This window comes from Dendropsophus ebraccatus, chromosome 5 (assembly GCF_027789765.1).
Source record: "Dendropsophus ebraccatus isolate aDenEbr1 chromosome 5, aDenEbr1.pat, whole genome shotgun sequence".
NCBI classification, from domain to species: Eukaryota; Metazoa; Chordata; class Amphibia; order Anura; family Hylidae; genus Dendropsophus; species Dendropsophus ebraccatus.
In genome coordinates, this window is record NC_091458.1 from 47,914,832 (window position 1) to 47,941,079 (window position 26,248).

The following is a 26,248-nucleotide window of genomic DNA, read 5'->3' on the forward strand; positions in this document are numbered from 1 at the left end:
TATCTAATCTACATTGCTTGCAAGTCCTAGCAGGTAAAATTCAGACATGCTAGCAGCCAACAGTGAAAAACAACAAGCCTGTGTTCAATGATGTGATGTAGGCAGGCAATTCCTTCCAGCGGCTCAGATCCATCATTGAATTGCAGTGGAGAGGACAAGTGTGGCAATGCAAAAGAACCAGTTGCAAAACACCTAAATGTGTAGCAATGGGTTGTTTTTTGTTTTTAAACCATAAATGTGAGGAATGACAGGAAACTTACATGATTGTTATTGGAACACTAAGGCCGCATTCACACATTCTGTGTTCCTCACAGAACGCAGCACATCTGTACAGTTCCCCCTTTCTCAGCAGCATATCAGAGACAGACTCCGGTACAGGCCTTCCACGACCGTGCGGAACACAGAACGTGTGAATGCCACCTAAGTTAAAGTTTTCACTGAAAACCCCCTTTAAAAAGTCACACAGAAAACTCTACCCATACATGCTGTCATCACTCCCATTTCTGTTCATAAGTAGCCTTAAATCACGACTGGCCAATCCCTAAAACAGACACCAATTTTACATTTCCCCAGCCAAGACCTGGCTGGTTGTAATGTCCTCACTTTTCCAAATGAAGATTGATGGGGAACTCCTGACACAATGTCTATAAAACCATGCTGAGGTATAGCCAATAAATGCAAAGTATTAAAGTAACAGGCTAAGACTCCAGCATTGTATCTGTCGTCATCCTCAATGGAATATAGTTAACAGTTGTTACTTTCTATTACACGGTTTAGAGCATAAGATTTTAGCAGCTTATTTGAGAAATTTTTGCAACTTCAAATTGAACTTATGAGGAACCATATTTAAAATGGCACTTTATTTAAAAAACATACAGGATGAAAAGCTTTAACTTCAGGGGGAAAAGGCACATTTCAAACTAATGTTTAATACTCTTCGCCTTCATCCTCAGCTTCAGCGCTATCTGCTCCAACTTCTTCATAATCCTTCTCCAGGGCAGCCATGTCCTCACGGGCCTCGGAGAACTCTCCCTCCTCCATACCCTCACCTACATACCAGTGCACAAAGGCACGCTTAGCATACATAAGATCAAACTTATGGTCCAGTCTAGCCCAGGCCTCTGCAATAGCAGTGGTGTTGCTGAGCATACACACAGCACGCTGTACCTTGGCCAGATCCCCACCTGGAACCACAGTTGGTGGCTGGTAGTTAATACCAACCTTAAAACCAGTTGGGCACCAGTCCACAAACTGGATGCTACGCTTAGTTTTGATGGTGGCAATAGCTGCATTAACATCTTTGGGCACCACATCACCACGGTACAACAGGCAGCAAGCCATGTATTTACCATGACGTGGGTCACATTTCACCATCTGGTTGGCTGGCTCAAAGCAAGCATTAGTTATGTCAGCTACTGTCAGCTGCTCATGGTAGGCTTTCTCTGCTGAGATAACTGGGGCATAGGTGGCAAGAGGGAAGTGGATACGAGGATAGGGCACCAAGTTAGTCTGGAACTCTGTCAGATCTACATTCAGGGCCCCATCAAATCTAAGGGAGGCTGTAATAGAGGACACTATCTGACTAATAAGGCGATTAAGATTAGTATAAGTTGGGCGTTCAATGTCTAGGTTTCTACGGCAGATGTCATAGATGGCCTCATTGTCTACCATGAAAGCACAGTCAGAGTGCTCCAGGGTGGTGTGAGTGGTGAGGATGGAGTTGTAGGGCTCAACAACAGCAGTGGACACTTGGGGAGCTGGGTAGATAGCAAATTCCAGCTTTGACTTCTTTCCATAATCTACAGAGAGACGTTCCATCAGCAGAGAGGTGAAGCCGGATCCAGTGCCACCACCGAAGCTGTGGAAGACCAGGAAACCCTGAAGACCTGTGCACTGGTCAGCCTGTAGGAAAATAAAGTTACCGTAAGTGACATTAATATTCCATCAGTGACATTAATATGCCATCAGTGACCAATTACCACATAATCACAACACTAAGCCACTTACCAGCTTGCGGATTCTGTCAAGCACCAGATCAATGATTTCCTTGCCAATAGTGTAGTGACCACGGGCATAGTTGTTGGCAGCATCTTCTTTTCCAGTGATCAGTTGTTCTGGGTGGAACAGCTGGCGGTATGTACCAGTGCGTACCTCATCTGTAGAAGAAAAGAGGCAACTTTCAAGCATGAATTCTAAAGTCAATGTTGCTAACCAAGGCACATTATCACCACGTGCATCATCAGCAGTCTTGCATTGGGAGCTGGCGAAAATATAATAGGTCTCTAGGCCCACTCATCCATGTGGAAGGCACCCTCCACTGATTTGGGTATGAATCCATCTTTACAGATACTTTACACAGATACATGCCAACTGACTTAAAGGAAGATCTCATCCATCTCAGGGAAGACAAAGTGGCATGTCACCCTGATAGAATGTTGCACACTGGTTACTCTGGATATTGGCTAGCGTCATAATGTGACTCAACTGCACACTCCATTCATGACAAGGCAACTCATGGAAAGTCTAATTGTGGGGTACAGAATGAACAGTAACTTACCAATGACTGTGGGCTCCAGGTCCACAAACACAGCCCTGGGAACATGTTTGCCAGCTCCAGTCTCACTGAAGAAAGTGTTGAAGGAATCATCCCCTCCTCCGATGGTCTTGTCACTGGGCATCTGCCCATCAGGCTGGATGCCATGTTCCAGGCAGTATAGCTCCCAGCAGGCGTTACCGATCTGCACACCAGCCTGACCAACGTGGATAGAGATACACTCACGCTGCGGAGGAGAAACAGATGATAAATATCTAATGCAGTCAGATTGGACTACACCCATTACAGTGAATGACTAATCACGATAAGCCTCATTCAGAAAAAGCTATTTAAAGTTCTTTTACATGAGATGATTATTGGCTGAAGAGACAGATTATGGCTCCATGTAGAAGGCACAGCAGCCTAACATACAAATGCTTATTTGTTGGCTAATCACATATGTGAGAATAACGTTAGTTGGCAGCTAAGAGACTGAGGGGGTTCCAAACACTTGAGACCCAACACAATAGAGAACTGGGATGCAGATGCACTTGCACACCTCCGCTCCATTCATTCTCTATAGATCCACTGAAGATAGACAAGTGCAGCTTTCGCCCATCTCGGGTGGTTCCATATAGAATGAATAGAAATGAAGCGTGCAAGCACGACCCACAGCTCCATCCATTGGAGACTTTGGGGGTCACGAGATCACAGGGCCCTTCACTCCCTCAATTCTATAGATAGAGCACATGTCCAATTGGGAATAAACTTATACTCCAAAAGTGTGTCTGTTTTACATGATCAGGTGACCTGTGATCTCAAACTTCCTGTTCTGGGGAAGTCCCATATATCAGGCAAGGAATCCTAACCGTGGGCCCATGAATGTGGAATATAGGAGCTCACTGGAGCAGGAAGTTATGTCACGGGCCACTAAACCAGAAAGATTGTGTATTTGGGGGGGCAGTGAGAGAATTGCTGTGGACAGCAAGTAGTTAAACAGTGATTAGTCAAAATAAACACTTAAAATTGGACAACCCCTTTAAGGATGCGGACATTCCAATTATTTACCACCCTGAAAACTGAGAACACCCTAAAACTTAGAGGCTGCATCGCACTCACTAACTACCCCCCCCCCCATATCGAGGATCAAACAATAGACACTTTGATCTTTTGCACATCACACGCCAGAGACTATAGACATAGCATGGCACCAGAGCCAACCACCTGTCCATATTTCCTGTCTGCCAAGAATAAGGAGACTAACCCCAACCAATGCTTTATATACCAAGTACTGGGGATGGGACTACATTTGTCCAACTTTAAAATGTGTTTTTGCAGCCACCCGAGCAGCTTCCAGCTCTATACACAAAGCTCAATTGATGAATGTTCTGCCCCAGTGTCCCTGGCACTCCCAAGTTAGTCTGTCCCTATTGTTCTGCTCGGCCAAGCTTAATCATATGCTTCACATACTAATTTTTGTTCTACACTATAAACCGGCTGAAACCAGCAAATTTCTCGTCACTGACTCACTGAGGAATGCCAGACCGGCAGCAACAGGATTAACCACACTATAGTGAAGCTGAAGCAGACATGAAGCACGTGTCTACACAGAGTTCATGTACACACAGAGCGGCCCTCAATGTGAACTCTATGCTGTGTGCCATACACAGATGTGGCCGAAAAAGCAAGCCTGCACTATGGGGGGGGGGGGGGGGGGGGGGGGGGCACTCTTACTCTTTTTACAAAACAGGTGGGGGCTTATGGGGGAGCATGTCCGTCCACAGCGACGTTTGCTATAACTCCGTTACATCAGTTCTTCCTGCCTTGTAATTTTTATAATTATTTATTTCAAGGTATGAATATCCCTGTCATATGAAAAATATGGACCTGTCAGACATGTTGAAAGGGTTAATCAGTGGAGATGAAGCATTGGAGCTCTTCTCGCCACTTGTTACGGTGATCCCCGGCCACAACCAATCTAAACTTTTAAAGGGGTTATCCAGCTCTACAAAAACATGGCCACTTTTTCCCCTCTTTTGTCTCCGGATTGGGTGGGGTTTGGAACTCAGTTCTATTGAAGTAAATGGAGCTTAATTGCAAACCACACCTGACCTGGAGACAACAGTAGGGGGAAAAGCGGCCATGTTTTTTGTAGCGCTGGATAACCCCTTTAACATGTCTAAGGTTTCTGAAATTCCCCTGCACCAGCCGCAGGGAGTGCCAGGAGTTCTGCTGATACTATCCATTCCTAGATGTCATCTAATGTAGCATAAATGTATATTAATATTCACTACCAATATTGGCACACCCTGTGACGTAATAATCACTGCTTATATAAGAGCCACGTGCAGGAACAGAAGGCACATCATATGATCCTCTATCGCCTGCCGATCAGATGGCCCACCCCTGTGTAGCCGCTCTATCTGCAGTGTACATGCTCCAGCAGTGACCCCGGAAGTCCTGCGCCTCCTGGCGATGTATCTGCAGTGAGCAGACCATGAGTCATGTGTGGTACGCAGCAGCAGCGGGAGGGAAGCTATGACCTAATCCTAGGGCACACACCTTAGATCGCTATACACACATTCTTCTAGGGTTACTTACAGGGCAATAAGGAGACCACCAAGCCAAGACCCCATTCACAGCACATAGCTGCAGATGGCCCAGTATCCTTACTACCTAATGTCCAGCCCTATACAGGGAGGTTCTATATTCCTATAGGACCCCTGAGCCCTGCTTCCCTGGATGGAGACCTCTCTGCAGGTCTATATACCAGGTTATTACATTAGTCTGAGTAGGCAAAGCTTGTTAGCGCACAGCGGCTCACTATACAGCATGGGTGCCGCGCCATGGTACATGCCAGCAGCACATTCTCTTTCCAATGGACTGACCATACTGTCTGATGTAACATCCACCATATGTACTGGGGCTGGCAGAAGACCCTCTGATGTGTATGGGAATCACATGTCATCGGTTGTGTGTGAACAGGGCCCTAGTGTTCTGCCAGCCCCATATAACACCCTAGTAGAAACATAAGAATCCTGTCCCATTAGGCTCCATTCACACAGCAACCGCATTGAATAGCAGTAATGGCAGTATATGCTAGTCCTGTGCTTCCCATAGGGACATCCTGCGGCATTGTTCACTTCCAGCCCCAAGAGCAGCAATCTCCACCCTGTGACTACAACTCCCAGCATGCCCTGATAAAAACAAATAGCCACAAGTCTGCAATCTGTAGAAAAACTACAAGTCCCAGCATGCCCTGCCAGCTGTTGGCTCCAATACAAGAACCTAAAGGTTCATAACGCGGCTCTGTTCACACCAGCATCCTGACTTCCGTTACCGCAGGAAGGATGACGGAGCGGAGCCCCCAGAGCTTCCTCTGTGACTGGACGAGGCCACATGGCGCATTGTTCTGCGGGGCGCACAGTACCCGGCGTGTGATGGAGGAGTCTCTGCCCACCTAACCTTGTCCTCCTCTAGCAGGGTCACGTGACCGCCCGCCAGCCTGACACCTCCATAGCCCAACCTATAGAAGCTTACACGAAGCAGCCCCGGTCCTGTAGGAAACCTCAAATATGGCGGCGGGCAGCGCCGACTGCACGGAGATGAGGAGGGAGGCGCGGCACGTGCGCCAAGTGGTCCCAGAAAAAGGGCGCACAAGCTCGTGGTGGAGGAGCCGAGAAGCGCGCGCCAGGAATAGCGGAGCCGCCATCCGGGGAGTCTAGGAGGGGCGCTTCCCGCGCTTACTGAGGATGCCGTGACTGACAAGGCGCCGGAGCGCTCACATCACTTACCATGACTGCTCAGTAATGTACGTTCAAAGAAAGACCAGAGCTCGAGCGGTCCAAGAAGTCTGGATTCTCACCGGCCGACAGTTAGGAGTCTCGGTAAGAACTGCCCTGGAATGCGCTTTGGACGCGACCTTTTAACAACTTTTTGCAGTGACGTCAGGCGGGCGGGCGCACTCTAGAGGGATGGGCGGGGGTGCTCCGGTGGTGCAGCTATTGGTTCCTTCGAACATTCGAAAGAAAACGTAAAGCACAGAGCCGAGCGCAGCGGCGGCCGGAAGCGGCAGGGTTACGCGATGAGAGGCTGCAGCGGCAGGAGAGAGGCTTATCAGGGCTGTGCAGCTGCCCAGGTCCGCTCCTCTGTAACTCCAAACATGGGCATGACCCGATATCGCGGGCTCTGAGGACAACCGTCATCCTCCACTGTTTGGAGTGGAATAACTTTATTTGTTATAAGCAAAGCGCAGAAGATCTGTGCTGTGTCATGCACAAGCATCACCTTCATGTTCTGCCCCAGCAGCACACTGCAGTGAGAGGTTTAGGGGCGGATTTTGATGTGGTTTTTCAGGCAGTTTTCAAAGCTGTCATTGATATCTTGAAATCTCACAGAAAGTGACACAAAATGACACCAAAAGATATGATCAGCTGTTTATTGGCTGATTGTTATCTCTATGACACAGAGCGATAATCCGCCTGATTCGGGCAATCATCGCTCCATGTAATAGGGCTCTTAGGCTCAATTCACATTGTGTTTTGCACCTCCATCACAGGTATCCGGCCAAGAATGGGATGCCATGTATACTGTTGTGGAGACTGGTCAAATGGAGTCACCTACTGACTCTGGGCTGTCTGCACTGGTTGTTTCTTGATGGGGATGCTGCACAGCAGGGGGGTTATTCTATATGTGTTCTACACAGGGGGGCATATACTATATGGGGTCTGCTGCACACGGGGGCATATACTATATGGGGTGTGCTGCAAGGGGGGCATATACTATATGGGGTGTGCTGCAAGGGGGGCATATACTATATGGGGTGTGCTGCAAAGGGGGCATATACTATATGGGGTGTGCTGCAGGGGGGGGGCATATACTATATGGGGTGTGCTGCAGGGGGGGCATATACTATATGGGGTGTGCTGCAGGGGGGGGCATATACTATATGGGGTGTGCTGCAAGGGGGGCATATACTATATGGGGTGTGCTGCAGGGGGGGCATATACTATATGGGGTGTGCTGCAGGGGGGGGCATATACTATATGGGGTGTGCTGCAAGGGGGGCATATACTATATGGGGTGTGCTGCAAGGGGGGCATATACTATATGGGGTGTGCTACAGGGGGGGGCATATACTATATGGGGTGTGCTACAGGGGGGGGCATATACTATATGGGGTGTGCTGCAAAAATTCACACAAACTGGTGCAGCCCTATGTCTGGTCTGTACCAGGTGAATATACTTTTGACATTTTTTTGTTTTTTTTTGCGACTTTTTGCTTAATTTCACTGTGGCAGTGCTACATTTTAATAAATCATTAACAAGACATTGGAACAAAATATCCACCAATCCCCATTCGAAGAGTCACACACATTAGACTCCCCCCTTTGTGAGGTTTTGTATGAGGTTGCTGCTTTCTCTCACTCTTCTTGCCCCTGGGCTGTGTTTGGTGTTACAGTCGAGGTCATTTCAAGCAAATGGTAGGAATGGCACAGCTTGTAGGTACCACCGTAACACATGGGCATCACAGCAGGTTAGCAGTGTCTCCAGCAGTCCCATAGACATTGAATGGAGTGGAAGTTTGCACATATGACCACTGTTCAGACTCAGGGTAGCTTCGCACGTACCGGATCTGCAGCCGATTTCACGTTGCGAGTTTGCAGTAAAATCCGCTGCGGATTCCTGGTAGTGTGAAGTTGAATGGGTCACATACCTGCAGCGGAATTTTCATTCCGCTGCCAGTATGTGACCCAGCTCCTTTAACCCCCCCGCAGCCTCTGGCCCGGAGTATACATTACCTCCTCGGCACCACGGCTGTGTGTGAGGCTCCTGGCTCCCCTCGTTCCCCATCAGCCAATCAGTGCACAGCAGCACTGATTGGCTGATGGGGACCGATGGGAGCCTCACACCAGCCGCTGCGCCAAGCAGGTAATGTATACTCCGGGCCAGGGGCTGCGGGGGGTTATAGGGGCCGGGTCACATATCTGCAGTGGAATGAAAATTCCGCTGCAGATATGTAACTCCACAGGGCTCCAGATGGCGACCAAAATGGTCGCCAATGCGACTGAAATTTTGCAAATGGCGCCCAGATTTACTAATCTGGGCGCCATTTGCGACTGGCCCCAGCGGCGGCGCGCTGTCTCTTTAAGTCCGGGCCCCCGGCTGATGCGCGGCTGCCGGGGGTGTCCCATCCTATCCCCGGCAGCGCGGCGCATCAGTGAGCTGCCTGGGACCCTGACTTCCGGCACAGGAAGCGCACGTCAGAGACGCTTCCTGTGTCAGAAGTCACAGCCCCGGCGTACAGGGAGCTCACTGACGCGCCGCGCTGCCGGGGATAGGATGGGGCACCCCCGGCAGTCGCGCATCAGCCGGGGACAGCGCCTGAAGAAGAAGAGGATCGCCGGGGGAGCGGGTTGTCAGGTGAGTTTGTGTGTTTGTTTTTTTTAAATACTGCTTAGCATAGAGGAAAGGGGGGGGCATCTATAATGGGGGGAGAAGAGGGGCCATCTTCAAGGGGGGGAGAGGGGGCCATCTATAAGGGGAGGGGGTATCTATAAGGGGGGGGAGAAGAGGGGGCATCTATAATGGGGGGGGAGAGGGGGCATCTATAATGGGGGTAGAGGGGGTCATCTATAAAAGGAGGGGGCCATCTATAAGGGGAGGGGGTATCTATAAGGGGGGAGAAGAGGGGGCATCTATAATGGGGGGGAGGAGGGGGCATCTATAATGGGGGGGAGGAGGGGGCATCTATAATGGGGGTAGAGGGGGTCATCTATAAGGGGAGGGGGCCATCTATAAGTGTAGGGCAAACTGGCTGCAGACACTGGGAGATAGATATATGCACAATTATTATTATCAGGGCCCCTCAGGTGTCTGTATTGTAGGGGGTCACTTGCATTAGTCACTAGGTGAGAGATATATCTATATACACATCTTGTGGGGGGTCACTATGGCTGCAGTCATAAGTCTAGCTCAGTATGTATAGACTGTTGCAAGCTTTTAAAGGGAACCTGTCACCCCCGGTGACGGGGTGACAGGCTCCCAACCCCCGTTAGAGCCCCCTATACTCACCTCATCGCGCCGGGTCCCGCTTCTGGAGGTGGTCGGGTCACGGAGATCTCAGCCGCTGCAGCCCGGCGCGCACACTGAGAGATGAGTCCAATGCTCATAGAGAATGACAGAGCGCTGGACTCTCCCGTCATTCTCTGAGCGTTGGACTCATCTCTCAGCGCACGCCGGGCTGCAGCGGCTGAGATCTCCGTGACCCGACCATCTTCAGAAGCGGGACCCGGCGCGATGAGGTGAGTATAGGGGGTTCTAACGGGGGGTTGGGAGCCTGTCACCCCGGCACGGGGGTCGACAGGTTCCCTTTAAGTTCAAGTTCAGAAGAGTAAGCCTCATTAAAAGGCTAGCCAAGTGAAGCTGAAGTACTGAGTCAGACTGTATATGGTTGTCAAGTTGCAAGTTTCCATGTTGAACGTTTTCAAACTAAGAAAAGAAAGGATCTAAAGGAGGAGGATGCTGCCGTGGCCTCTGCACACAGTGAGTCCCATTTAACATAACATTAATTTTACATGGTTTAAAATGTTGGCGACCAAATATTCTATTTGGCGCCTAAATTTTTCAGGTTAGGAGCCAATGGCTCCCAGGTAAATTTTTTAGTCTGGAGCCCTGCTCCATAGACCTTCACACTACATGGATTCACGAAATCCGCTGCGTATCCGGTACGTGTGAAACTACCCTAAAGATGTCTTACTGAGATGGTCAGCAGAGAGAAAGGGCTGGCTGAAAAAGGGAGGTGAAAAAGTTGCAATGATAAATTCCCTCCTGAACGACCATATACAAACATATATTATGGTACTTTTTTTTTTTTTTAAGCAACTCCCTTTTAATTGTGTCCTTGTCTAAAGTTAGTAGGACAATTATATGACACTATACCTGATCTAATTCTATGTTTGACCAGTTCTGGGCTAGAGTATAAAGTATTATTATTATAGGTATATTTTATGTAGGGATTAAATCTGGGAGAGCGTTATATTTAATGATAACCTGAATAGACTATGACTCCTCAGCTTGTTTTAAAGTGGATATGTCATGGTGATTCGGTGACCTATTTGAAGGGGTTATCCACTGCTACAAAAACATGGCCACTTTCCCCCTACTGTTGTCTGCAGTTTGGGTGGGGTTTTGAAACTCAGTTCCATTGAAGTAAATGGAGCTTAATTGCAACTGAACTGGAGACAACAGTAGGGGGGAAAGTGGCCATGTTTTTGTAGCGCTGGATAATAAAAAAGCATATATGGTAGAATTGAGATGGCCGGGCCTTATAGTTATAAGCCTGGCAGTCCCCTGACACACTTATGGATGACACTGTTAGATGTTATAGCACCGTTTGCAGGACCCTTGACTGTAGACTGCATTATTTAAGGGATAACATTAGCCTCATAGCAACCGCTTGTAAATTGCCTCAATGGAATCTCAGTCTGGACGTAGCAACTATGATCACTTGTCATTATTCCATAGCTGAAGACTTCTGTCACAGTGTCTCCACAAGAGGCCTGATGGTCGACCTGAAAACCTTTCACCAACAATGATCACAATTTTAACGCATGTGACATAACTTACCCGGAAGTGCAGCGCAGCAGAACCAGGCTCCATGGAAATGGTGGGAGTGTGAGGAAGGAGAAGTTGTGTCTTTTTTGGCAATTTTACAGCAGCCTGAGCAGAATTTTTTTCTTTGTGATCTTACTACAGTCCCCAAAACAAGTATTTCTAGAAGGAAGAGACCGTAATAACTGAAAAAAAACAAAAGAGAACAGTGCTTCATGGTGCAGAAAAACACTAAAATGAATTTATTCATAAAAATATGTATAAAAACATTACACATTGCGAGGCCGGACCAGCCTCTTCATCCAGTGTTATACGTAACTGTGGAAAGTCTGTTTTGCCGTTTCATTATTTCAGAACGATTCGGCAGATTATCGCTACGTGTAATACAAATGCAACTATAAGTCAAAGAATCGATCATTTCAACTTCCTTAAAAATAATCTACTGCTGGTTGTGCCTCGCAACGTGTAATAGCGTTGTGCCGCTCATGAATATGTAAAGAAAATAATAAACTATATACTTACCTGTCCGAGTTCTGCGGTGTCCTTCTAGTTTCTGCCCACTCTCAGCAGCCACTGCAGACTTCAGGGTGACAGGGCACTTAGCCAATTACTGGCCGCAGCCATGTCCAGTCTCAGCCAGTGATTGGCTGTCACTTCAGAGACTAGCTTAGGGCCCTATTCCACCGGACGATTATCGTTAGCATAATCGTTAACGATTAACGATCTCAAACGACCGCTATTGCGAAAGACCTGAAAACGTTCACTCATTTCCATGGAACGATAATCGTTACTTATGATCGTAATTGCGATCGTTTCTTCTAACGTATTTCTTCGCTATTGCGTTCGTATCTATTGCGAACGACCGAACGATGTCTTATTCAATGCGAACGATTTGCGAACGTTTTGCGAACGAGCAACGATAAAAATAGGTCCAGGTCTTATAAAGCGATCAACGATTTCTCGTTCGTCGTTAATCGTTACTGCATTTCAACCGAACGATTATCGTTTAGATTCGAACGATTTAACGATAATCTGAACGATAATCGTCCGGTGGAATAGGGCCCTTAGACATGCTAGCAATGGCTGCAAGGAGCGGACAGAAATTAGAAGGGCACCAGGGAACGTGGAGAGGTATCTATAAAGTTAATTATTTTACAATTGTAAAGCAAGGGCTGCACAGACATCACTAATGATATAAATATATACACAGCCCTTGATACCCGATCGTTAATCTAGCAGATTGCCACTCGCTTACACTAGTCATGGGGCAGTGTAATATGGCCCTAAGACTTTGGTGTAGACACAGTAGAGAAGGTTGCTTTCGACTCCTGAGGACCTTTGGAAAAACAATACACATAAACAAACACTCTCAACATTTAAATTGCAACACCATGAAGGGCAAGTCACAGAATTGTGCAAAATCACAGGATTGATAGATGTGTTATGATATGCAAATGATGGGAAAATGCAAACAAAATATTCAAAACATTTCAATTTATTGAAATAAATGTATGTATGCACGAATCTTCACGCCTTGGCATGCTATCAATGAGGTTATTAATGTTGCTGAGGAATGTTCTGCACTTGGGCACAGAAATCACAGGACCGGCTGCTGGCAGCTCCCTTTCCAATACAAGCCCAGAGATGCTGCAGGCCATAGTAGCACAAGAAACATGTAACCTAGCATTGTACTGTTGTAGAGAAAAAAAAAACAGCACCTGGGACACTTTATATTTCATGACCAAATCAAAGTAACACCAAGCTGTGAATGTACCTGGAATGAAGAGTACAGGGATTCGGCTACTGTACATTATGCTACCCCACATCAGGAGTATGACTATTGTGTACATTATTCCAAAAGGTCAATGTCAACAATTACTATGGGTTACTAGATGGCTTTCTGCAAATGTAGTTTGCAGTCATAGATTGCCACTTGGCAAAAGCTAGTGGGTAATATGGCACACACCAGTTAGTAGCTGTTAAGGTGGCCATACTCCTTCAGTAACTGTCAGGAGAATGACAGGGGGTAACTAGCTTATTAGTGGGGGATAGGAAATAACTTTTGGTCTTGAGATAACCCCCCTAATTGGGGGCTACCTTTTTTCAAGCTCCCAAAAACTAGCATGAACACATAGCAACGTCTCAACAGTTTTTTTTCTGAGGCAAATACTAGTAGGATGAGTTGCCTCTGCCAGACAATGGAACCTCCTCTTATGAGCGTTTCGCAAACCGTTTCAAGCTGTTATCATAGATTTGAATCTGGGTTGTGGAAAGCTTACCCTCCAAAAAAAAAAAAAAAAAGACTGCTTTTTTTTGGAAAAGGGTGTATCCAATTTGCACAGGATAGCTGTTCCTAATCTTTCCCTGAACTCTACCCTTACACCATATACCACTAAGCTTCACTACTGTCCCTGCAAATATTCCTTTAAAAGCCCTAGACTAACTTTCTGTAGCAGAAACAACAGGCAAGCTTTAGGACCCACTCCATGGTTGCGAGAATTATACTTCCTGGAGGGGTTTTCCGCCTGGAGAGACACGGGAATTAGAAAAGTAATGCAATTGTACGATGGTAGACAGCTGAAACGGTTTGACCAACTACAAAGTCAATTTGTGCTACCCCACACTCAATTTATTACTCAAAGTATTTACAACTACGTCAAGCATGTGAGGCGGAAGGGGAACTACTTGTATCGGGAGTACAATATCTGCCACCAATGAATATTGTAGGGGAGTCAGAGTCCACTAAGGCACTTATATCCTGCTTATACAGACACATTATATCTAGATAGATTTCCACTTATGTTGCGGGAAAAATGGGAGGCAGATATTGGCCCTATAGAAGAACAAACTGCAGTAGCCCGTATTTTGTTCATGGCGCGTAAGCTCACTGCACAGCATTGGCTAGACGAGACCCCTCCTTCGGTATCGGAATTTGTGGGAAAGGTTAATTGGTTGATAGGCATAGAGAGGTACGCATATGAGCAACGAAAAGCTAACAAAAAGTTTGAGAAACTTTGGGGAAGATGGATGGCTATCCCTGAACTAGTGTCTCCAGGTTCTCGCACATGAGCTGGGACATATGCTGTACGGGTAGGAGGGACGGTCTATATTATCATTGTCAGTATCTTATTCCTGCTTGTCAGCGGAAGGTGTGCAGGGTTCGGCCTAGTCAGGCCCCTCTTTTTTGTATTTTGCCTTTAATGGTTTTCTCGGTTCAGTTTAATATCCGGAAATACTCATGCGGTGGAATAATGTCAAGATCTGTGGACTGTTGCACTTTGTATATGGTCACGAAGACTGTGGAACTGGAAGGACTGGGGGGTGGGGGAGAGGGGGAGGGAGGGTATGGGTCGGAGGGTATGCCCTCTGGGGAGTTTTTGTTTGTTGTTAATAAAAAAAACATATACCTTCAATATAAATAATTTTGATTAAAAAAAGCATTAGGACCCAGAGAGAAAACTAAGGAAATGCAGGATTAAATCACAGGTGCTAAATAAACAGGCAACTGTTTGATCATTAACAACAACAGCCATTATTTGCCCTTATTTTTACATTGTGGGAACATAGCCTAATAGGAGAAGACAATGATTAGAGGATTTTTGCTGTTTAGAAACACTAAGCAGCAACATTAAAGTGTCACTGTCGGTTAAATTTAAATTTTTGCAGAAATCAATAGTACAGCCGATTTTAAGAAACTTTGTAATTGGGTTTATTAGCTGAAAAATGCATGAAATTATCATTAAAAAGTAGTTTGGAGCTCTCCCCCCCCCCCATCTTCATGGTTCTCTTATGGAGAGGGGAGGGGTTGAAGGAGATGAGGCACCAAAACAGGACAACAAAGAGTTAATTTACAGCTACATCACCAGGCTCTCTCCTCTGAAGTCAGCACTGACCTCTCTGACCTCTGAATACTGGATTTCACACAGGTCCCACTGTGTAATCCTTTGTTCTGTGCCCTCTGCTGGCTACTAATCTCCCTCCTGCCCCCCCCCTCCTCCCCTCTCCATAGGTTAGACAGGGCTCGACTGATGTAAAAGAGTCAAGATTTCCTGATAATGAGCAGTGGATAAGATAGAGGAAGAAGGGAGGGGACCTAAGAAAAGTCTTTTTGAATGCAGATAATGGCATTATATAATTATATAAAATTATATATAAGACAGTGACACTTTGAGACCCAGGTGCTGTCAAAGTTGTGGACAGATCAGGGTTGGGTTACAAGAACATATACTATGAACATCCCATAAAGCACCATTATAACAAATGGAAAGAACATGGCACAACTACAAACCTGATGAGAAGGCCTTGGAAAGAGGTTCACCTTTTCAGCAGAACAATGACCTTGGACATACTGTAGCCCATCCAACTCAAAGAAGTCGGAACAGTTTAATTATATTAAATCTTTATAATTTCGTAATATCTATAAAAATACACACATCACATGTAACAAAAACACAAACATTTTCCTGTAATCAGGGTACACAAAACCTCAACAAAAAATATATATACATAAACATAACCATCTATATATACAGAATGTACACATATGACACAAAAAAATAAAATAAATTGCAATGATGTCTTAACTCACCAACAAGTGAAAATGTTGTTGATCCAGGAATCCAGGAATGTTAATCCAAGGTGCCCAAGTTTATTGGACGCTGGAAGGAGAGTCATCCTTCTCCATCACCAGATCCTCCATTCTTTTAATTAAAGGGGTACTCCGGGTGGGGGTTATTTTTAGGGTATGGCCGGGGAAGGGGTGGAAATAGAGGCCGCCGGTCACTTACCTCCCCGGTTCCATCGCCAGGTCCCGGATCTCCCACCCCGTTCTCCTGTCCGGCTCAGCCCAGCTATTCGGCGCCCGAGGCGGGACTCCGCTCCGACCACTGAATGGCTGAGCTGCCTTGAGAAGTCACATCTTAAGCTGCAGCTCATACCAGGAAGCGACGGCTGCACGGGAGAAGGGGGCGGCGCAATCCGGGACCCAAGGCTGGAACTGGGGAGATAAGTAACCGAGGGCCTCTATTTCCACCCTTATCCTGGCCATACTCTAAAAAAATAACTTCCGTCCGGAGTACCCCTTTAAGTTAATGTCATAGACCCATTCCGGCACTGTAGCAGGATTATTATCCTTCCAGTGTCTAGGGTTGACTGCTCGAGCAGCCACCAAGAGATGTCACAACAAGGCCTTTTTTATAGCAGAATTAGAGCCCGGTAAGAGCAATTTTTGGAGACTGTGTAAGTGCAGTCTCCGACATCAACTCATAGACTGAGAAGACTTTGGTTGGAGAGCTGGACATTACCACCATACGTGAAGCATAGTACCCCTCCAGGCTCCACAGAACTAACTAGTCTCCGGGACCAAGGGAAAGATCAAATGTAGTGGGCACCTGTACCACCCTGAGAGTGGCTTATAATTCCTCTCCTGGGCTGAACATGCCAGTGGCAACTTGTGAGAGAACCTAAAAGCCTTATGCCATTTATATACAATGATGGATTCCTGCATCTCCCTTTCCCATATTGCTGTGAATGGAGGCAGACCTTCAGAGGTGGATTCCAACAGGAGGGTATGATATGGAGAGAATGCATGGGTTGGAGGTTCGGTCTAGTAGGGGGTTCTCTAAGCCTGTCTCTGTTAGGTGGACTATTAGCATAAGATTATATATGATTGTACGTCATGCATGATATAAAGGAATCAGGGCTCTTTGATTGACAAAAGCCAGTGAATAGGCCATCAATGTTAAATGTCTGAGAAAAAACCTTTAGGCTGGGTTCACACTATGTATATTTCAGTCAGTATTGTGGTCCTCATATTGCAACCAAAACCCGGAGTGGATTAAAAACTCAGAAAGGATCTGTCCACACAATGGTGAAATTGAATGGATGGCCGCCATTTAATGGCAAATATTTGCTGTTATTTTAAAACAATGGCTGTTATATTGAAATAATGGCCGTTATTTACTTTTATATGGCGGCCATCCACTCAATTTCACCATTGTGTGAACAGATCCTTTCTGTGTTTTTAATCCACTCCTGGTTTTGGTTGCAATATGAGGACCACAATACTGGCTGAAATATACGTAGTGTGAACCCAGCCTAAGTTAATGTTATGACCATTTGGCACAGAAGTTTATGTATGTATAACAAACTTTGGTATTATACTAATGATGATATGATGCTATCATTGGATATCATAATTTCCTCTTGTCATTGGAAATGAGGAGTGGGCCTTTGATCCAAGAGGGATAATCTTTCTCAGAGGTGTTTTATGTTTTACAGCTGCTTATTCCCCTCACCCCATTAAACTTCCCCCCGCATCTTTAGCTAATTTATGAGTTTGCTGAGTTTTATGAAAACTTGTGCAAATGAAAAGTGGGGCATTTGCTTATAACAAACACGATCTATCTGATGGGTTGCTATGGACAGCACCATATTTTGATAATGATGATGTCCACAGCAGTGTCCAGATTTGTGGATAAATGTCCAGAAATCTTTTATTTGTAGATTTGTCAACTTTCCTCATCTTTAAAGCCACTCTGTACCCACAATCTGCCCCCCAAACCACTTGTACCTCCGGATAGCTGCTTTTAATCCAAGATCTGTCCTGGGGTTTGTTCGGCAGGTGATGCAGTTATTGTCCTAAAAAACAACTTTTAAACTTGCAGCCCTTTCTCAAATTGGCAAGGCCTAGAGTGTCTGTGCATTAGGCTTGCACCACCTCTTCGTCCCTCCTCCCTGCCCTCCTCATCATTAGGAATGCCCCAGGCAGGTATTCTCCTATTCATCACCTGTGTGAACACTGCACATGTGTTGCATTGTTAAGGCACCTGTGCAGTTTTCAGACAACTGATGAATAGAAAAAAACCTGCCCAGGGGCATTCCTAATGGTGAAGAGGGTGGGGAGGAGGGACAGAGAGGTGGTGCAAGCCTGGGCACAGACACTCTAGGCCACACCAATTTGACACAGGGCTGCAAGTTTAAAAGTATTTTTTTAGGACAATAACTGCATCACCTGCCGAACGGACCCCAGGACAGATCTGAAGGTACAAGCGGTTAGGAGGGGGGTAGTTTGTGGGTAGAGAGTCGTTTTAAAACCTCAACATGCAGTTTTGTTGTATTTTCCACCAAAAACCACAATAGCTTTGAACTGTGTCATGATTCAAAGCCTGGGCTTAAAGAAGAATCATCCAGGAACCAAAGCAGCGGTACACAGCCACCAATGCTAAAGCTGGGGAGGTAAGGGCATGTTGTTTCTTTTATCCTCCCCAGCACTTGTTTAAAAAATCGATTTGCCCGGACTTTAAATAGTCGATGTTGTTTTAAATAACTGCTCTCCATTTAAAAGAATGTTTGATCTTTAACATATTTGTAAATTAATTCTTTACCCCAGAAAAACATCTCTAAAGTCATGACCTCTAGATGTATAACTTCTCTGCCTGCTGCTGCTGAAACTGAGCTTGAAAAGGTAAAGTGATTCTTTCATTTCTTCTTTAACACTTACAAAGCTCTGTAAAGCTGTGTAAAGACCAGTGTACCTACTGGTGTATCTTCACTTTGCTACAGTGTAATCTTCTCCTCTCCCTTCCTTTAGCTTGTCATCCTCATTATAATCACCAGCAGTTCATTTCTTATTGTAACCCCTTTTTGCTATGCTGCTACTGCGGTTTTAGTTATTCTCTAGTAGCATCTTGCGAAGCCAGTGCATCAGTAACCCTTTCACTCTTCACATGCCATCTATAGTACTATACTGTTTAAATCATCAGTGCTGTGCCAGCTTGTTAAGTGCACTTTCACTATGTCATGACATTGCAGAGTGGAGTATGTGCAGTGCAATGATTGGCCATACAAGTAAGGGGGAAAAAAGCCCTGTATGTGCTACTGATAAACAGTTTAAATCTGATCTAACCCTCTTCAATGGTGAGAAGGAGAAATAGCTATGCACTATAGAGAGAGCTGTCAGGGGCCCAATAACAGCAGTGAGAGCAATACAAACACCACTTTGAAGGGTTAATCAAACCTAAACATGCAGGTTTTTATACATTCTTTAAGGGTAGAAACACATACACTGGATCCCAGCGGATTTAACGCTGCAAGTTCGCAGCAAAATCTGCTGCGGATCCCTTGCCGGTCATTTTCAATGAGAATACATATTGACATCCCACTGCAAGTATGTAAGTGACAGAAAGGTGGTACATACATTAACTGCTTCGGCTTGCTTCGGGGGTTCCCGGCTGGACGTCCCGCTCGGCCAATCAGTGCGCTGCCCCACCGCAGCCACTGATTGGCTATATGGGACTTTGAGATGCTAGGAGCCCCCAAAGCAAGCCGGAGCGTGGAGCAGGTAATGTATACCCCAGGTGGGGTGTAAAGTGGGCCGTCACTTACTCACAGCAGGATGTCAATCCCGCTGCGAGTATGTATTCTCATTGAAAATAACCGGCAAGGGATCCGCAGCAGATTTCGCTGTAAAATCCACTGCAGATCAAATAATATTCTTTTGTTTGTCCAAAACACAAACAGCATGTATCTTATCAGTGTGTATCCAAGTACAGTACATGCCAGCATGGATAGCTGACCTTCCAAACCAGTGAGAGTGATTCATAATCTGTATTCACCGCCCTGCTGCAGGATGCGCTCTGTCTCACTGATCATCTTACTGGGTCACTTGGTATTGCTGCTCGCCTCCATTGATTGCTGTAGATATTGATTGATTTGTCTTAGAGCGCTGTGTCTCTACTTGTCAGACAGCTGGGAGCCTTATAAAAATGCACTGATTCCAAGCTATAAATGCTGGGGCGTCTGCCTTTTAGCCATTAAAACATTTTTCCTGCTGTTTATTCACACTTTCTTGCGGATATCTGCCTCAGCATGTGCTATGGGACACATTTATCAGTGCAGATACATCAAATGTTATATTTATCAAGCTGCTCAAAATCGTTGGAAAAGTGGCAAAGGTCTTCCCGTGCAGCCTGCTATAGTTGTGTAGCTTGCCACGTTCCTTAGGTGATGTGCACAATCCTAGATAATACAGGGCATGCTACACTGTACTTGTAGCTTAGCAGTAAATCAGTCAAAGGCCTGCTGATGTAACACTATCCTCACAGTATCTTGTTTTCTCTTGTTAGCATTATGGTCATATGTAATCCTCTCTAATAAGGTGTAATGGACAACCTCCTGACTAGGGATCGTTCCGCACAAAGTTTCAGAGAAATCTTAATTGGTGATGTCCTGAGGCTTGTACTTACCCAATCCTATTACTTGGTTATGGTCTTTGAGCCTTTAAGCTGTGTAACTTGAAAAAGGGAGTAGCGTAAAACACAGACATGTAATATAGGATAGAAAAGAATTAAAAGAGATCTACCGAAATAAAATTACAAATGGCTTTTTAATTCAGGAAAATGTTTTATAAATATCTTCTGTATAGGTCATTTTACACGGGCTGATTATAGGCAATGAGTGGTGCTGGAAATGCTCATTCGGCCTATAATCGGCCAGTGTGAAAGTGTCAGCGGCTGATCACATCTTTAATGCTTTTATGCAGGTCTATAAATCACTATGTATGTGTAAACACAGGATGTGCGCCCGATAGCAATTAAATTAAATGGGCGCATGAGTGATGCAGGAATGGTTAGTGCGGCCCAGGCGCTCAGTTAGTTGTGCCTTGTACAGGCTCTGCAAGCGTGCTCCAATTTTGCTGATCAGCACACGTTTATGGCCGCAGACAGCTAAAGATTGTAGTGTAAAAGGATTTAGACATGATTGCTGGCAGTTAAGGTCCCTTAGAGAGATTCTGATGACATGACCTGAGATGCTTTAGACTTTTAAATGTATGATTAAAATGTGATGGCAGATTGATGAATTTGATTGGTTTTACAAATCACATAACGGTATTTGCACAAATCTTCCTGTATTGTACAATATGAGCTACATGTCAATAGTCAATGCCTTTAAAGGGGTTTTCTAGGCAATATGGACTGATGAGTTATCCACAGGACTTACATGTCACAACTGCTACACAGTAAGGGTACAAACCCACACACCGTATATGCAGCAAATACGCAGCAGATTTGATGGTGAAGATTTGATGCTGTGTTCAGTTATTTAGATCTAATCTGCTGCGTATTTGTTGCGTATTTGCTGCGTATCACAGCAGTAAATACGCTGCATATACGGTGTGTGGGTTTATACTCTTAAAGGAGAAAAACTCTATTCAATGTGTAATGTGATGCCATACAGCTGATCAGCGTAGGTGCTGGGTGTTAGATTGCTCATGCTGTGGACAGCTCATCAGTCCATATTGCCCAGAGAAACCCTTTAGGCCCTATTACACAGAGCGATAATGTGCCCTATCAGGCAGATTCGGCAGATTATCGCTCTATGTAATAAAGACAATGATCAGCTGAAGAAACGATTATCGGCAGATTGTTATCTTTCAGCATGTTGAAACCTCATCAGTCGCCGACAGCACTTTGCTACGTGTAATAGCGATGGATGGTTGACGGCTGATGACACTGTAAGCAAAAGTAAATACTTACATGTCTAGGGTTCCTCGGTGTCCTGCAGCATTTACCTTGCGTTTCCTGCCCCCTGCAGACACCTATGATACGTCCGGGTCCATATCTGTACTGATAGGCCGTCAACCAGTCACTGGCCGCAGGGCTGTCCGTCTCAGCCAGTGATTGGCTGAGCCATCTGTCACTGGAGAGATGGGGCTAGAAGTGTCAGAGGCGGCTGCGCGGAGCAGGAAACTGGGGGACCTTGAACATGTAAGTATATACTTTATTGTTTTCTATGTAAAAGCAAGGGTTGCGCGGACATTGCTTACAATATATATATATATATATATATATATATATATATATATATATATCCATCCCTTGCAAGCGATCGTTGAGCCGTGTAATAGGCTCAGCAAGCGAGGGCCGATCTAGCAGATCTGCACTTGCTTATTCAGCAAATTGGGCTGTGTAATACGGCCTTTAGGGTGTGTTCACTCTCTCAGGTTTTTAATAGCAATTTTTGAAGCCAAAGCCATAAACAGATTATAATGAAAGCACAGGTCATAGACTGGGGGTTCTCCTCTTTGCAGATCCATTCCTCCTTTCTTTTCATTACCTGCTATGAACAATCTGACTGTGTGAACACACCATACATAAGTTATGTGCAGTATATTGATTCATCTGCAGCTTTGTGCAGTTTCTGAGTAAAAGTCTGTGTTCTCAAGTTGCAGAAGAAATGTGGCTGTAACCTTATTGACATACAAGTCAGTCCAGTTTCCTTAAGTTTTTTTTTCCCCAGACAGACCTGGCCACTTTTACTAATAGAAGTAAATCGCCTCCGGACAACCTGTTTATTTGTCAGTGGCTGCATAGTAAACTATATGGTCATTGGAATGCTTTCAGCTGAAGTCATGTCGAAAACCAGATTTCAGCCACAATGTAGGAACACAGCCAAATGACTTGTAGTCCTGAATTTCAAGTGACCTTCATAATCTCAGAGGGTTTCCTTCACGCTCACCAACTCTTTCCCATAACCTGCAACATTCTAAAGGCCGTATTACACATTATATATCATATTGAGGAGGAAGCGCGTGCCGACCTATCAGAGCAGCACTCTCTACCTCCTTCTTCCCCGCTCATTGTTTGTTCTATTACATGCACAGACAGCTTGCAGGAAGCTGCGGGAGGGCCCATTGAGGTAAGCGGCAGTGCACTGGGGTCAGTGTCCTTATTAGCATATAAAAAACTACAAATATTCAAAAAAAGGCACACAGGTTTCATCTGCAGCCCTGTGTCCTATAGGGACATATCAGCAGGTTGGATACTTCTTTATGCTTCCCTTTAAGATGAGACTTTCAGTTCTGTACTGATCACAGAGGCACAGAGCATGCCCACAAATGTTCTCATTCTAGTTAGGGTCTTGGTCAGTCTATTGTGTCTGTGTCCATGGGGCTTGCTGTAAAGCATATCACTACATGTTGTTAACAACAGCTCTGGCAAGATGGCTGCCCCCACCACAATGTACTAAAAACTAAATAAAAAAATGTACAATTAGAAAATAGAAATAGGTTTGAAAAAAAAAAAAGTATCTCACTTTAATCAGTTAAAAAAAGACTAGACAATACCTTCACTTTAAGTACCAACGTGTCTACTGTTCCAGCCAGCAGAGCCGACACAAGCTCACTACGCTACTATATACAAAATTCCTTCCTGTGACTGTGATGGATGATAAAGCAAAAGAGAGAAGAAGAATAACAACTTATTTTTGTATCTCCTAATAATGTCATGAATCTTAAACCCGGCTCAGCTCTTAACACTGCTGAATAATGTAACACAGGTCTCTAGCAGGGAAAATATTCTTAGTCTCTTGGAGGGGAGAGCCCCATCAGCTGCTTGTATGAAGAAACAAGCATATTCATTCTTACCTCTGTGTAACTCCTGCTCTCTGGGCCCCTGATATAAAGCGCAGCTTTCACTGTTCCATACATAAACACCAGCAGTTGGAACTGGTAGAACTTCTGGAATGCAGGAAGGTTACTTGGTGAAAATGTTACTTTGTTTCTCACAAGAGGAGAAAAGGCTCAGGAGACATATTTGTATTCACACTACATGCAGTTATTGGTCCTACGCCATAGTCTTTCACTTATAAATACTTTGGCATTGGTCCCCCTAATCTGATTTAAAGAAGTCTGTAAGAAGTGACATTTTTTATTAAAGTATTGTATTGCCCCCATAAGGTATACAAATCACCAATATATACTTATCACCAATATATACTTTTTTCCCTGCACTTACTACTGCATCAAGGCTTCACTTCCTGGATAACATGGTGATGTCACGACCCGACTCCCAGAGCTGTGCGGCTGTGGTTGCTGGAGAGGATGATGGCAGAGGGATGCTCAGTGTCCCTCCAGTGCCCTGTGTCCCTCAGTGTCCCCTCTACCATCATCTTCTCCAGCAGCCACAGCCTGCACAGCACTGGGAGTCGGGGCGTGACATCACCATGTTATCCAGGAAGTGACATCACCATGTTATCCAGGAAGTGACATCACCATTTTATCCAAGAAGTGAAGCCTTGATGCAGTAGTAAGTGCAGGGAAAAAAGCACTTTATGTGCATTTCCCGTAATAAGTGTATAGTGGTGATTTGTATAACTTTTTGGGGGCAATGCAATACTTTAATAGAAATTTTTGCTGGACTTCTCCTTTAAGGCTATGTTAACACACAGTAAAGTGAAAAAACAAATATGGCAGTGAAAAGGATATAAAACAGCCGTATTTTTAATCTAATAATATGCGACTTTGAAGTCTATGACATTTGCACAACTTGTACACAAAATATTTTTTCACAAAGTGTGCACAAAAGGCTTATTTTCCATAGACTTTAATTTAGCATATTATTAGATTCAAAATACGGCTGTGTTTTATACCTATTTAACTACTGTATTTGGCTTTTATTTTACTTTGTGTGAGCATAGCATTAGGAAACATAAGCTTTGAGCTACCTATGTTAAAAAAAGATTAGTTTTAATGGATTGTGGCAAGGATGCAGATCTTAGGAATGAAGGGGCGAGTTTAAGCCCCGATCATCATGTGTCGGCAAAACACGCCCGTACATGACGTCCAATAGCTGCACAGTGTCATTGTCATTAAACATTGCACGCAAGGGATACTTCCAAGATGTGGAATGATGGAAAGTAAGCACTGGGTAGCAGAAGGCTTTAGCCATTCTGCTCCATGGACAGCTACTGTAAGTGTCACATGTCATGCCAAAATCATGACAGAATCATGTGATATTCTGCAGCTAACACAGGTAAATGGATTCTTTTATACCACATTCACATGCAGCTCCTAATAATTATAGGGAATAATAAATATGGATTGGATATGTTGCATTCCATCTAGGGTCCGGATAGATAACTGTCTCATCCGTATTTAGGTCTCCTTCACATGACCATATATTTCTATCCACAAGATGGACAGTATACTTTCTTTAGGGCCCATTAATTTGCCAAATCAGGCTGATTTGGCAGATTATCGTTCTGTGTAATAAAGAAAATTATCAGACAGCTATGTGTAATAGCGATGTGTGGCTGATGCTAGGGTAAAGAAAAAAAAATAGATTATACTTACCTGTCCAGGCTCTCTCAGTGTCCTGCTGCATTGATCCTTAGTTCTCCACTCACCGCAGCTGCCTTGGGGACTTGTTCCCATCTCTGAAATGACAGGCCGCTTGGTCAATCACTGGCTGTGACATTGTACTGATTCAACCAGTGATTGGCTGAGAAGCCTATCATTTCAGACATGGGAACAGAAGTCCCTGAGGCGGCTGCGGTGAGCGGGGAACACAGGAACAAGGCTGGAGGACAACAGGGGAGCCTGGACAGGTAAGTACAACTCTTTATTACTTTTACACCAAAGCAAGGGCTGACAGACAGCCCTTGCTGCACGTTAATTGAGCTGTGTATGGGCTTGGTAAGCGAGCGCAGATCTAGAAGATGAGCGCTTGCTTACAGTGTAATACAGCTTGAAATCTGCCTCCTCTGTTGTACAAATTTTATCAGTGAATTCTAAATGAACAGGCAGAAAGAGGAAGAATACATAAGGTAAACTATTTTTTCTCCTGGATTTGAAGATATGTTATTAGAGATGAGCGAACCTGGAGTATGCTCGAGTCGATCTGAACCCGAACTTTCGGCATTTGATAAGCGGTGGCTGCTGAACTTGGATAAAGCCCTAAGGCTATGTGGAAAACATGGATGTAGTTATTGGCTGTATCCATGGTTTCCAGACAACCTTAGAGCTTTATCCTAGTTCAGCAGCCCCCGCTAATCAAATGCCGATCGTTCGGGTTCGGATCGACTCGAACCCGGTTCGCTCATCTCTATATGTTATACATTCATCACATGGTCCAGTTTCAAAAATCCCCCTCCCCCACTACACAGTTAAGGGGGTTATAATAACTAGCAGTGTATACTGTATCACACACTCTCCATAGGCTGCAATTGTGGGCATTGTACATGTGTGGGGGTGGGGGACAAAAGAAAACAGCAAACCAGAAAATGTTGTTTCTTTTTTTAGCAGTGGATGTTATGTAATGGAAC

At 45.0% G+C, this 26,248-nt stretch overlaps 1 protein-coding gene across 2 annotated transcripts; it reads right to left on the bottom strand.

Annotated features, from left to right (window-relative positions):
- Positions 1-824: 824 nt before the first annotated feature.
- LOC138792532 (tubulin alpha chain) lies at positions 825-23,588 on the bottom strand. 2 transcript variants are annotated; one of them, XM_069970086.1, is made up of 5 exons: positions 23,571-23,588; positions 11,162-11,331; positions 2,558-2,780; positions 2,008-2,156; positions 825-1,902 (listed from the first exon to the last, which is right to left on the bottom strand). In XM_069970086.1, the coding sequence occupies exons 2-5, from the start codon at positions 11,192-11,194 to the stop codon at positions 928-930; spliced, it is 1,380 nt and encodes a 459-aa protein (XP_069826187.1). In that variant the 5' UTR covers positions 11,195-11,331; positions 23,571-23,588; the 3' UTR covers positions 825-927. The 2 variants fall into 2 exon arrangements, with proteins under 2 accessions (XP_069826187.1, XP_069826188.1); XM_069970087.1 differs by lacking the exons at positions 11,162-11,331; positions 23,571-23,588 and adding an exon at positions 6,328-6,634.
- Positions 23,589-26,248: the final 2,660 nt, after the last annotated feature.

Coding starts and splice junctions, on each gene's coding strand:
- LOC138792532 (XM_069970086.1), bottom strand. CDS start 11,194: ATGGAGCCTGGTTCTGCTGCGCTGCACTTCCGG. Junction 2,157..2,557: donor CCTGGAGCCCACAGTCATTG/GTAAGTTACTGT, acceptor TTTCTTCTACAG/ATGAGGTACGCACTGGTACA. Junction 1,903..2,007: donor TTGACAGAATCCGCAAGCTG/GTAAGTGGCTTA, acceptor ATTTTCCTACAG/GCTGACCAGTGCACAGGTCT.